Source organism: Spinacia oleracea, chromosome 2, assembly GCF_020520425.1.
Source record: "Spinacia oleracea cultivar Varoflay chromosome 2, BTI_SOV_V1, whole genome shotgun sequence".
NCBI lineage: Eukaryota > Viridiplantae > Streptophyta > Magnoliopsida > Caryophyllales > Amaranthaceae > Spinacia > Spinacia oleracea.
Window position 1 is genome coordinate 300,066 of NC_079488.1, and position 14,184 is coordinate 314,249.

General features: G+C 36.0%; 1 protein-coding gene across 2 annotated transcripts; it reads right to left on the bottom strand.

The window, feature by feature from the left end:
* Positions 1-911: 911 nt before the first annotated feature.
* On the bottom strand, positions 912-13,953 carry LOC130466728 (phospholipid:diacylglycerol acyltransferase 1-like). Of its 2 annotated transcripts, none has more exons than XM_056835344.1 (3): positions 13,822-13,953; positions 12,781-12,967; positions 912-1,311 (listed from the first exon to the last, which is right to left on the bottom strand). In XM_056835344.1, exons 2-3 carry the CDS (start codon positions 12,805-12,807, stop codon positions 1,018-1,020), a joined length of 321 nt encoding a protein of 106 aa, XP_056691322.1. In that variant the 5' UTR covers positions 12,808-12,967; positions 13,822-13,953; the 3' UTR covers positions 912-1,017. The 2 variants fall into 2 exon arrangements, 1 of the variants encoding a protein (XP_056691322.1); XR_008926879.1 differs by having other exon boundaries at positions 1,298-1,426.
* Positions 13,954-14,184: the final 231 nt, after the last annotated feature.

The following is a 14,184-nucleotide window of genomic DNA, read 5'->3' on the forward strand; positions in this document are numbered from 1 at the left end:
CTAATTCAAAGTTATGATATTTCAATGCTCGAGTCCAAATCCTGATTTCGGACCCCAATTCAAGTTCAAATATGTTTCCAAGCCTCCTCATTACAAAATTCAATGCCAAAATTGAACTCCGGGGAACGTTTCCATTGCAAAAATGGGAGCCGGCCCCTAACGGCCTAACCCGACCAAACCCGAGCCACAGTGAAACCCGAGAAAAAAAAAGCATTCACGAGAAGTGTTCATTGTAAGTAACGATTGAGCCAAAATGGGAGGAGCAAGAGAGATGGATTGTTGATCACTATAAGGGACAATTGAGCCAAAAGAGGAGGAGGAATTTTGGATTTGAGTACCAATTCATTTACTATCTTGTAACAATGGTATTGAAATTTTGGATCCCAATACCAAATTTATGTACTATCTTATGAAAATGGTATTGGCGTTGAGTACCAAATAACACTTAGGATATGCAAATGTCTTGTAAAAAAGGTATTGGAAATTTGTAGCCCAGTACCAAATTTATGTACTATTTTATAAATGGTATTGTAAAATTGACATTGAGTACCAAATAACTTGTGACTTATGGTAGGAAATTATCTTGCGTAAGCAAACATAAAAGGTAGTCATATGACTTACAAAAGTCATAATGAAGCAAATATGATTTTCTAGATGGTTAGGGCTAATCTAAATTAAGTACTTATAAAAGAAAAAAAACTATGATATTAATCGAATAAAATATGATTGATCTTATAAACAAATGTTACATATATACTCTGTATATCACTATATGAAATCTATATTTTCAGCCTCCATGATCAGTAGCCTCAAGGGAGTATCCACTTTCTTTAACAGGTAGGAGCTTAGCCTGAAACTCTCTGATGTTGTTGCTGCTTTGATTTGTAATTTTGAGGTACCAATTCCCAGCACCATCTGGCACAGGCCATGGTTCTTGGTTCACCCACACCACAAACCAGCCACGCCGAACAGTGAGAATCTTTCCACAGGTGCTCTTGAGACAACATTTTCAAGGTCCTAAGTCCTAACTACATCACTTTCCACTGAGTATTTTTTTTCTGTAACAGTTGCCTTACGTATGGCAAGTGATTCTTGGGTGCCTCTACCCTCTAATAGATTAGCAGGAGGAGCATGATCATACTCCCTTATAAAAGTTTGCATTCCAGAAGGGTTAAACCGGGTTTTCCCTTTCCATGCTTTAGCACACATGTAACCAGCACTCAAAACAGGAACTGTTTCATCTCCATTAACATTGTAAACCCCTCCTTTGAGACAAGAGCACTCATCTGAACTGTCTGCCATTGTATCAATCTGAAAAGGAATGTAACAATCTATTGTTGCACTCATCTTGTAAATATAGGCTCTCTCAGTAGGAATTCCAACTCCATATAAAGAAAATATCTCCATATCTGAAGCATTTGGAAATCTGCATGTATTGTAAGACAAGGAGTGTAAATCACATGCGAGAAAATTTTCAACCTTTTATCTACCTCATACATGACCTAGAATGAGACGCTTGTTCAAATTTACAAATACATAGACTAGTTGTACATAAATGATAATCAAGCAGTGTGCACAATACACCTGCGCCAGAATTTTGATTGCTTTCAACTTTGTGTTCAAATTCTTCATTTTCTCCAAAAAATTTAGAAATGTTAACACCTTGATGGACTTTAAGAAATCCAGGAAACATTATGAGATTCAACAGAATCAGTGTTTACTGATTACATTATTTGACCGTTAATTTCTGCAATGAATGACATAAAAACTACTCAGCCGGAAAATAGAAACAATGAATTTGTGTTGCAGCCTTACGGGAGAAACCCAAATGCCCCAAATCAAGATAAATAATGGTCTGATTTTTATTTTTTTTTGTTGACAACGAGAATTAATGGTCTGATTGTAACAAACTTTACCTTCATGAAGTGTTCAATGGATCACACAAAAACCAAAAAGTTGGTAAACAAGGGTAACAAAAATTAAAAAATCCTACTTTAAAATTGATAAAAGGGAAAGTGACTATAATTTATTTTAAGGATAACAAATATAATTAGTAGTGACATGAACTAGGCCACCCCAAAGTATATTCAGTTGAAAATTATTACTTGAATGGTTAGAAATATAAAGCATATCATAACAAAAAAATTGGACGGTAACTTTGCATGGGTTGGAAATAGCCAACAACTCTTTAGCCAGATAAGAAGTGTAGCAGATGAGTGTTGTTAGGTTATGATACATATGACATTTACATAGATCATGCGGAAACAACCATTAACCCAGGAAACATATTATTTACACATAATCATATAGCATAATTAGATGCATACTCTTTGTTGCGTGCCTTCCCTAGCTGCGCCCGAACCGAACAAGAACAAGTCTTTTAGGACTCCAAGTGTCGTCCCTCCGTAGAAAGTCCACAGCACGTCCGGATCCGCCTTAAGATTGACCAACTAGAATCGCCCTTAAGGTACACAGAAAATTCGGCACTTTTGAGCAAGATGTGTGTTTGATTTTCTCTCAAAAACTCACTTTTGAATACTTAAAAACTTGTGTATAAATTATGACCCCTAGGCCTTTATTTATAGAGTTATGGAAAAGGAATCGTAATCCTAGTAGGATGCGAATTAATTGGAATTAGAATTCTACATGAATTCTACTTAATCAATTTATCCAATAGGAATAGACATTTAATCATACACTGACTCTTGCAGATTCAGGAATCTCGCATGAGCTCAAACTCACACACACACGGCAGCCACAAGGGCTGCCCACGCATGCGAGCAGCAGCCCACGCAGCGCGGCCCACGCATGCGCGGCCTTGTGCGCGCTGGGCTGTGGCGTGCGTGCTTGCTGGGCGATGGCCTGGCTTCGTGCTGGGCCTTCGTCCGGCAGGCCTCGTCCGATGCTAATTCGTACGATACGCTTCCGATTAAATTTCCATTTCCGGAATCTATTTCCGATACGAACAATATTCAATATTTCCGATTCCGGAATTAATTTCCGTTTCGAACAAATATTTAATATTTCCGTTTCCGGAATTATTTTCCGATTCCGGTAATATTTCCGATTCTGACAATATTTCCGTTTCCGGCAATATTTCCGATTCTGGTAATATTTCCATTTCCAACAATATTTTCCGATACGTACCATGTTTCCGTTTCCGGCAACATCTACGACTTGGATAATATTCATATTTCCGATACGATCCATATTTCCGTTTCCGGCAATATCATCGTTTCCGGAGTATTCATTTCTTGCCTGTGACGATCTTAGCTCCCACTGAAACCAAGATCCGTCGGTTCCGATTATTCATAGATGGAGTATTTAATGCCATTAAATACTTGATCCGTTTACGTACTATTTGTGTGACCCTACGGGTTCAGTCAAGAGTAAGCTGTGGATTAATATCATTAATTCCACTTGAACTGAAGCGGCCTCTAGCTAGGCATTCAGCTCACTTGATCTCACTGAATTATTAACTTGTTAATTAATACTGAACCGCATTTATTAGACTTAACATAGAATGCATACTTGGACCAAGGGCATTATTTCCTTCAGTCTCCCACTTGTCCTTAGGGACAAGTGTGCATTTCCTAATTCCTTTGTCGCTCGATGCTTGCTCTTGAACATAAGGTAAGAGTTGTCATCCTTATTATGTCCAGAGGTGTTCCTCGGTTTCAGAGTTCAACTGATCAAATAAACAGATAATCATAGCCTATGATTCATCCGAGCACGGCCATGCATTTCACAGTTTCTAGCTCTCCGAGTGGCCTTGTACAACTTTTAAGCATCTCATCCCAATTTATGGGAGGACAATCCCAATCTTGCGATCTTGAGATTAGACTTCGTTTGATAGGTGATTACCTGAGCGTTGCCTTTATAGCCTCCTTTTACGGTGCGACGGTTGGTCAACGTCAAAGCAACCAGTTCTCAAACAAGTAATCTCAAATCACTCAGGTATTGAGGATTTAGTGTCTAATAATTTAATGAAATTTACTTATGACAGACTTTCATCTCTTACAGTAAAGTTTCATAGGTCTTGTCCGATACTAGTCTTCCCAAAGTAAGTATCTATGCAAATGATTATGACATTGCCATGTCCACATAGTTCAAGAAACAGAACTACTAGTCATCTTGCATTCTAATCGTCTAACGTTTTCTATGCGTCCAATTTTATAGAAAACTCCGATTAGGGACCATTTTCAACCTTTGACATTCAAGTTCACTTGATAGACATTTCTTAGTCACAGGACTGGTCCTGACAGTCTATCTTGAATATATCGTCAAATTTGAAGGGACTCATCATTTAATACTAAACCAAGATTAAATGGAATATGAAAATACATTTCATATATGATAAATGTTCAACCCCAATGTTTTACAACCATGGGCCTCAAACCCATCTTCTAAAACAGTTCATGGAATTCTAAGCTATGCTTGATTTCCAGTGCTACAATGTGAGTGTTGCTTCTCACTTGTTGCATAGGTTTAGTTATCATGCTTTGCCAATCTTAATATCCTTTTCATCGAATATTCTTCGAGATATGATGATAAGATCTTTTCGAGTTTGTTTATTATGTGATCTAGTCTTTCTTACTTCGATGGTGGTATTACTCATTTTGCAATGAAGAACCATCAAGTTAGCAGACGTTTTTCTTGCTTCAAGAGTGGTTCTACGCATTTTTCAATGAAGAACCATCAAGCCAGCAGATAGGTGATCTACCCAAGTTCAGTGAAGAACTTTAAACAACCCTGTTTTATTGCTTCTTAGGCAATAATTACTTTTACTTCAACTGTATAGGCTGCTAGTGATGCTTTGTTTGGATTTACCTATCCAAGCAGTTCATAGATATGTGGAAGACTTTCCAGCTGTATCTTAGAACATAGAAATTAATATTTTAATTTCCCACGCAACAACTCATGGTCTCCAACCCATGTTGCCATTTCAAAACACGATGCTCTATAGCTCGTCCTTATCAATGGTTAACTCCAAAGGGTCTTGCTTGATCCTTTGCCAGTGTTTATGCGTGTAGCATCAATATTTAGCATATCTTTATTTCCTTGAATCAAGAACTATTCCTATGTACCTTTTCAAGTACCACAAGTATTCTTGATCTCGATCTAGTTGATCTTCACTTAGATCAATAGAGATTGGTATATGTTCGTCATGGCTAAAGTCACACGATACATTTTGGCGATCCTCATATTATATCATACATGATAAATTCTTTTGCAGAATAATTCCCAATTGAATTCTTTTCATGTAACTTTAGCTCATTCAATTTCAGTAGATACTGAATCCAGCTAAATTCTTTGACATATAATATAGGTTAAGAATCTCATTTAGACTCTTTGATGTTTAACTTAGTAAATGCTTATACATAGTTCAAACATTCTTTACTTAGATTTATTCACATGGGTCGAATATCTCCAATGGAGACTTTCGTGTTTGATTTAGTAAATGCCATTACTTAATCTAAAACAATATTATAAGATCTTTGTAAATAGATCTTAATACCCAATATGTACTAAGTTTCGCCATGGTCCATCATTGATGAATAATTTCAAATCTAAGTCATTAGCATTTGAATGTTATTTCACAATAGAGAGATATGTGTGTAATACACATAGGACCAATTAAGTTTTAAGTACTCCCACTAAACTTCTTATATATCTATAAGAATCATGTACATTTTATGAAACTAAAATACTTATTAGCTTCACTAAAATACATTTCTAATTCCCAATTGCTTGCTTAAATCTGTACTTAGATTTCATAAGCTAGCTTTCCTTTTCAAGCATTTATTTGGATCCACAAATCCTATGACATACCATGTACATAGTTTATTCCAACATTTGATTGAGGAATACGTTTTGTCATCCAATTGCTATATGTACCAATATGCAATCATTGCTTGAATTATAGACTTAAGCATTACGATTTTGCATGAGGTTTCAACACAATCCATGCCATGAATTTGCTTGTAACCTTTAGCAACTAATCTAACTTTGTGTGTGAACACAATTCCATGTTTGATGGTTTTTATCCTTAAAACAAACTTGCAACCAATAGGTGTGAAACTATTCTTGCAAATCAACAAAATTTCAATTTTGTCATCAAAACATTGAGTATGTTTTATGGCTTCTAACCATTTAAAACATTTGAGTCTATATATGGCCTCTAACCATTTTAGGGAATCTAGGTTTCGTCATAGCTTTCTTACAAGTCATAAACTCATTAATCTACATGATAATAGTTTGACTGCAAGTTGTAGGTTTCTTCACTATCGAATAGAAGAATCTCATAGTTTCATTGACCAGAACTCTATGTTTCCTTACTATCTAATAGAAGAATCTCATAGTTCCAGTGACTTGAACTCTATGCCTACTTGGGTATAGAACATCAAACAATAGAATATCAACAGGCACTTTGAGAGTCCTTTGAATATTCTATTCTCCTTGAAGCACTTGTAAAGTCTTCTAAGAGATGTCTATTCTTTAAAAGCCACTTCTAAAGTCCTTAAAGAATAAGTTCGGATTTTCTGAAGCACTTCGAAAAAGCCTCCGGAATGTCCGTTTATGTTTGTTGTTCGCCTCGAAGACTTTCGAGGTCTATTTTCTCCCACTTGTCATTTTGGAAACGAATCTCCAAAAGGACATTATTTCGAGCAAACAAACATTATGTTCTCAAAAATTCGTGGTAGAAACAATACCCTTGTGTCTCATTTGAATAAATCACAATGAAACATATATCTAGACTTGGGCCTTAGTTTGTTGAATAACAAACACTAAGCTCCCACTGAGTTTAGCAACTCTTTAGATATATATAATTGAAAAGATATCCTGAAATTAATTTTCAATAGCTTTGACGAATTTGGTTTAGTTTGGTGGTAGTTGAGCATTTTGTTTTAGAAATTATAGGAAAAGTCTTTATGATCATTGATCGAATCAAGTACTAATTGACTTCGATCATTCCAACGTAGATATGCCATATCTTATGGAGCTAGATTGTGAAATTACAACACACAATCATTGATGATCATATTTGGTCTCAAGTAATCATCAACATGATCTAACCTAGATCTTTATGATTTCTTGCCGAGTGGATTTTATACTTCTGAATCTTTGAACTAGCCAAACAGATTCAACTTATATCACATTTGAGTAAATAAACCTATATTCACTCAAATCCATGTGAAATAATAAAGTCATAAAACCTTTCTTTAGCTTTGAACTCTATCGTCTAGGCGTTCTAACAATAGTTCATATTCTTTGTTACTTTCAACAAGTAAGACTAGCTTGTCTTAAGTTGATCTAGAAATCAACCAACTTTCAAAAGTCCATCAAAATAGAGCTTATGAATGTTAACTTGTTGATATGGTCTAAGCAACAATGCCAAAGATTTAATGGAACTCAAATCAAGGGTTTGATTTGAACCTAGTAAAGTTCTTTAAAGAGTTGTTTGTTTTAATCAAGCATATTGACTCAACCAGTAATTGACCATTTCATTCAAATAAACAAACAAACAAGCATTGTTTTTGTTCTTCTGAATGTGAGTCTTTCTGTGTTTGAAGCAGAAATTTAGGTATGCTGATTATGGAACAAAATAGCCATTAAGTTCCAGCCTTTGAAAGGACTTAAAACAAACTAGATGACCCTACAACTAATGTAGCATTGCCATGCTTCATTTCCCACTTGTAGGTCATTTGTGTATCCTAGCTTCCATTATTTGAGTTATTACCGAAGTAAGAACCTCAAGCGGTATATGATACCAAGGAAGTTTGATTGCTAGGTCACTTCTCTTTAAACATAAACTTATAGGTAGAAACGGAATCGTAAATTCCTTTCATTTGTTCCTTTGTTTTCCTGTTTCTTGTACCCTTTCTTATAGTCTTAAGAATTGAATTCTTTAGTGTTGACTTTTATACTTTGTTAGACATGTCCAATGTCACCCCAACAAGGTTCTTTACCATTTATGTTGAATATTTTGTTTCAACTAGATGATCTTACCAGAAGCTTCTAAAGTTCTCTAAGCATCGATCTATTTGAATGTCTAGGGACTAGACTCATTCGAGAATTAAATGGAAAAAGATATTAGGTTGTTAACCATTGGTAAAGCTGAGCGTGTTAAACTCAATGCTTTATGATCTCAAAACTACATTGTATTTTGAATTCACAAGCACCAATTGGTTTGCCATTCGATTTTGATATTCGAAAACAACCATAAAAGTCGATATAAGAAACGTACATTTTAAATTGCTCACTTTCTCTCATTTCCGTGAATCGTTCTTGGATTCACTACCAATCGAGGAAATTTACTGTTACCTTTCTAAAAGGATTTATTGCAGTGCAAGATATTTAATTATAAACAATAATTAAAACATACATTGAAGCATGCAAAGTCTAAACATTTATCATGAATAATAACTTGAAATTAAAGCAACCATGCAATTCAAACAAGTTATTAGCATTTTATTCGATTTTATTGTTCCGGCAGGTGCGAATAAAATGATTCCAAGATCCTAAAATCATTGAAGAACTAAGCACAGTTTGTCGACTTAATCCTAGAACATCTTAGGTAAGCAAAAGCCTTTTGCTAATAGTCTAGAAACTATTCTTGGTTGATAGGTACGTCTAAGAACTTATTAGGTAAACCTATCGAATTTGCCACGACATAAAAGGACTCCTTACTTATATCGTTGAGTTTCACCAAAACTAACATGTACTCACAATTATTTGTGTACCTTGCCCCTTTAGGACCAATAAGTAACACCTCGCTGAGCGAAAACTATTACTAGATTGATGTAAAGGATATCCAAGCAAGTGTATATTTTGGCATGGCACCTTTTAACTCAATTTTTTAAGTTTGGAACTTAAGGCTCTTACTATGTTGGTTAGATTTTAAGTGAACTAAAATCCTTAATCATGCAACATAATCAAGCTTTTGATCTCATGCATTTTAAGACATATTTAAAGCAATAAATAACTTAAAACATGCATAAGATATTTGTGATCTAGTATGGCCCGACTTCATCTTGAAGCTTTGACTTCAAAGTCCGTCTTGAAAATCTCCGTGGGAGGCACCATTTTCTTCAAATAGGATAAGTTATAACTAATTACAACTATTTGATGGTACGCAGACCATATTTGAATTGAAAAACAACTTTGGTACTTTAGACCAATTACATTCAAATTAATGGTACGCAGACCATATTTTCTATCCTATTTGGGCCATACTAGTCACTTCATAACCTGCAAAACAGTACATATACAATATATACCATTCACCCATTCATTATCATGAATGGCCCACATAGCTGGTTAGTTAAACACATTATGCATCACGTAAACATTTGCAGCAATTAATCAAGGGCACCAATAATCTACCAATTATTCAGTCCTTATTAATTCTAATCGAGTTGTTTTAACCTTAAGGATTTGTAGACCTAATCAAGAGTTTATGACTAAAAAGTGCTCCCACTCAAACCAATAAATTCATATGCTTTACTAATTTTAAACATAAAATTGTATTTCTAGTCTAACCGGAAACATACAAATTTAATTAAAATTTAAAGCTCATATAAATTTATAATTGAATCCAAAAATTTAATTTTAATTTCAGTCGCATTTAAATTAATTCATGATTTTAATTTTAGTAAAATAATTAGAATAAATTCCATTTATTATAATTATAATATTCAAAATTAAAATCCAAGAAATTAATTCAAATTATTAATTTTAAAATTAATTAAAATTACGTGAACTGAAATTTTCAAATTAAACATTCAAAACGATCTAATCGTAACGCAAACACCCTACGCGTTGCACGCCCATGGGCTGTACGCACACAGCCATTGCTGGCCATGTGCGCGCAGCCCATGCGCTCGTTGCATAGCTGCTGCTTTCCCATACGCAAGCCTCCGCACAGCGCCCACCGCACGCGAGCTATCGCTCGCAGCGCGCGCGCGTTACCGCGCTCGCTGGTGCGCGAGATCGCTCGCTGGTGCGCGCGAGCCATCGCTCGCTGGGGCGCTGCATCGCTCGCTGGTGCGCGCGAGCCATCGCTCGCTGGCGCGCGAGATCGCTCGCTGCGCGCGCGCGAGCCATCGCTCGCTGGTGCGCGACATCGCTCGCTGGGCGGGCGACGTCGCGCGCTGTGCGCGCGAGTGATGCTGTGAGCAGCGCTCGTGGCACGCGAGCTTGCGCTCGCTGCGCACGAGGTTGCGCGCTGTTGTGCGAGGCAGCGCGCGCTGTGGCGCAGCTCGCTTGCTGCCCACACGCGACTGCCTTGGCTCGCCCCTCGCCCATGCCCATCCGTTCATTGCTCGTGGCACACGTCACAAGGCAGGGCTTCTGCCTTGTGCTCGTGCACTACGCCCTTGCTCATTGCATTCGTGCCGCACGGGCGACGAGCTCCCTTGCTCGTCGTCGCATGCCCGCATTATACAACACCCCTTAAGGGTAACACGAAGCGTCCATTGCTTCGTGCGTGCAAGTTATTTGAACGAATCGCATAAAAATTTAAAATTTATATTTAAAATTAATGACAAATTAATAAATAATATTAATTTCATAATTTTAGGGCGAAAAAATCGAAAATTTATTATCCAATTGATTTCCGATTTATATGGATTCAAGTCTAGGTCATAAAAATTTAAAATTTATCGTAAATTTACAATTTTTATGGTGGTTTTTAATCATAGGTTTCTAATTAAATTACAATTAATTATGAAAATCAAATTAATTCTAAATTATTCTAATTTTCAACAAATTAATCATAATTACAAATTAGATTGCATAATTAACAAGACTAGGCATTCAAACTTGTTAAACATATGCAGTAGGTCAATCAAAAATTCAAGATTTATCAACAAGAATCGCAAATATTTAATTTAACATCTTAAATTTACGAAATTTTGCATCCGAAAAACTAAAACCTTCGAAAAGTCATAGTTAGGCTTCGAATTTGAGAATTCTGGGTTCGGCAGAAAAATACTATTTTTGTCAAAATTTTAGAATGCCTTTTACATGCGGAATTGACACAAAAATCACTCAATTCGGATGAGTAATGAAGAAACTGCCGAAAAACTGCGTACATATAATTAAATAAACGCAATTTGCAATTAATTAACAATTACGAAAATTAATCACCCCTTTTAATTCTTGCAAATTTGTAATATTTAACCATGTTCATGCAATTTAGATTATGAAAATAATAAGGGGCTCGTGATACCACTGTTAGGTTATGATACATATGACATTTACATAGATCATGCGGAAACAACCATTAACCCAGGAAACATATTATTTACACATAATCATATAGCATAATTAGATGCATACTCTTTGTTGCGTGCCTTCCCTAGCTGCGCCCGAACCGAACAAGAACAAGTCTTTTAGGACTCCAAGTGTCGTCCCTCCGTAGAAAGTCCACAGCACGTCCGGATCCGCCTTAAGATTGACCAACTAGAATCGCCCTTAAGGTACACAGAAAATTCGGCACTTTTGAGCAAGATGTGTGTTTGATTTTCTCTCAAAAACTCACTTTTGAATACTTAAAAACTTGTGTATAAATTATGACCCCTAGGCCTTTATTTATAGAGTTATGGAAAAGGAATCGTAATCCTAGTAGGATGCGAATTAATTGGAATTAGAATTCTACATGAATTCTACTTAATCAATTTATCCAATAGGAATAGACATTTAATCATACACTGACTCTTGCAGATTCAGGAATCTCGCATGAGCTCAAACTCACACACACACGGCAGCCACAAGGGCTGCCCACGCATGCGAGCAGCAGCCCACGCAGCGCGGCCCACGCATGCGCGGCCTTGTGCGCGCTGGGCTGTGGCGTGCGTGCTTGCTGGGCGATGGCCTGGCTTCGTGCTGGGCCTTCGTCCGGCAGGCCTCGTCCGATGCTAATTCGTACGATACGCTTCCGATTAAATTTCCATTTCCGGAATCTATTTCCGATACGAACAATATTCAATATTTCCGATTCCGGAATTAATTTCCGTTTCGAACAAATATTTAATATTTCCGTTTCCGGAATTATTTTCCGATTCCGGTAATATTTCCGATTCTGACAATATTTCCGTTTCCGGCAATATTTCCGATTCTGGTAATATTTCCATTTCCAACAATATTTTCCGATACGTACCATGTTTCCGTTTCCGGCAACATCTACGACTTGGATAATATTCATATTTCCGATACGATCCATATTTCCGTTTCCGGCAATATCATCGTTTCCGGAGTATTCATTTCTTGCCTGTGACGATCTTAGCTCCCACTGAAACCAAGATCCGTCGGTTCCGATTATTCATAGATGGAGTATTTAATGCCATTAAATACTTGATCCGTTTACGTACTATTTGTGTGACCCTACGGGTTCAGTCAAGAGTAAGCTGTGGATTAATATCATTAATTCCACTTGAACTGAAGCGGCCTCTAGCTAGGCATTCAGCTCACTTGATCTCACTGAATTATTAACTTGTTAATTAATACTGAACCGCATTTATTAGACTTAACATAGAATGCATACTTGGACCAAGGGCATTATTTCCTTCAAGTGTAGCATATCATTAACATACGTTAAACGGATGAGTGTAACTCCTAAAAACCATAGAACTTTCTCTCGCAGTTAAAAAAAAGTTATCACTTGTCATAATGTCATAGCCGGGTAACAGGAACAACTAACAAAACTTTAAACAAGATAACTTCCAAGATTTGAATAGTTCAAGAAATAGGTGAATATAAGTAAATACAATAACTTACAGTGTACTTCTGCATAAGCGTCTTCATCTTTTGACGATTTCTTTTCCAGATTTCAACAGACGCAAGCCTTCATAATTCAAGTCTTTGAATGTACTTCTAAATTTCAAGGATGAAACACGTACTCAATTGAAAATTGGAGAGAAGTGGGTTTTAGAGACAAGTGTAGTCTGCCAACAGATGCACAAACCTGGTGGACAAATTTAGAACCCATGAAATCATTATCAAGAACCACCGATCCTCCTCCCGCTCTTAAGTCTTGTAAGAATGATTTTGTAAAAGTTACATAGACAAATGCAACCATTTCTACTTGAATAATGATAGCAATACAAAGAAATAGCTAAAATCTACCTCAAGTACGAAAAGACTGAGTGTTTTTCCGTAAGGAAAAAAAATCCAGCATATCTGATTTTATAGTGAGGTTATAAGCTGAAACAGTATGGTTGAATCATCATTTTACTTGGCTAGCATTAAATTATTAAGTATCAACCAAGACCTAATGTTTTTTCTAAAATCAAGCCATTAAGTAGATGACAAAACGTAGCCTATAAGTATTAGCCCTCTTTCTAACCCATACTGAAGTCAGCAGTTCTACAAAGAAAACATAAAAATTTTCACACTTTAATACACAAGGTAAACCATAAGCTACAACATTAGAAATTCAAACTTACAGAACCAAATTCAGTAGCAAAGCAACTAGATAAACCATAACACAACCCACTCCAAACCACAGCAAAGCACGATGAACAAAAATCAAACATAAGTACCTAGCAGACATACTAACATGGGATCCCAGGGATAGTCAACCTCGGAATAAGGCATCACAATTCACAAACAATCAGATGAAATTTTCAAAGGTATCCGAATTAATATAACCTAATTTAGAGCATACTTAATAAATCAAACAAATTAACTTACAACACAAAATCCAAACTCTCGATTTCTTACAATCAAACAATCTTAACTTTACAATAAATAGGAACATGTGAAATATTATCACAACAACGCATAAATCGGAAATAAAATACAGAAGAAATTAAATACCGATTTCCGGAACTTCTTGATTGCCGCCATAGTCTTGTGCTGTCGTGCTTTGAACATCTTCCATACCTGAAGAACAATTCAATTTCAAAATAATTAAAAACCTTAATTTCTAAAGAACGAGATCAATGTAATTTAGGAATAAGAATTAAAATATGAAATCAGTAAATATGAGGGAAATAAGAGGAGAGAAAGAACCCTAGAAAATGGAAAATTGAAATGCGAAGAGTTAAAGCAGAGAGATTCGAAAATCTCAGAAAGTTTGAAGTGATTTTAGAAGAGAGAGAAAATTTTAACAAATTAAATACTATCTACTTTTACAAATAAGAAAAAGAATAAATAAAATATATTTTGAAATTTGAAAAT

Excerpts from the sequence above, each read along its gene's own strand:
- LOC130466728 (XM_056835344.1), bottom strand. The coding sequence starts at position 12,807 with ATGAAGACGCTTATGCAGAAGTACACT. Across the intron at positions 1,312-12,780 it reads CGCTTATGCAGAAGTACACT|ATTGATACAATGGCAGACAG; the intron begins GTAAGTTATTGT and ends ATTCCTTTTCAG.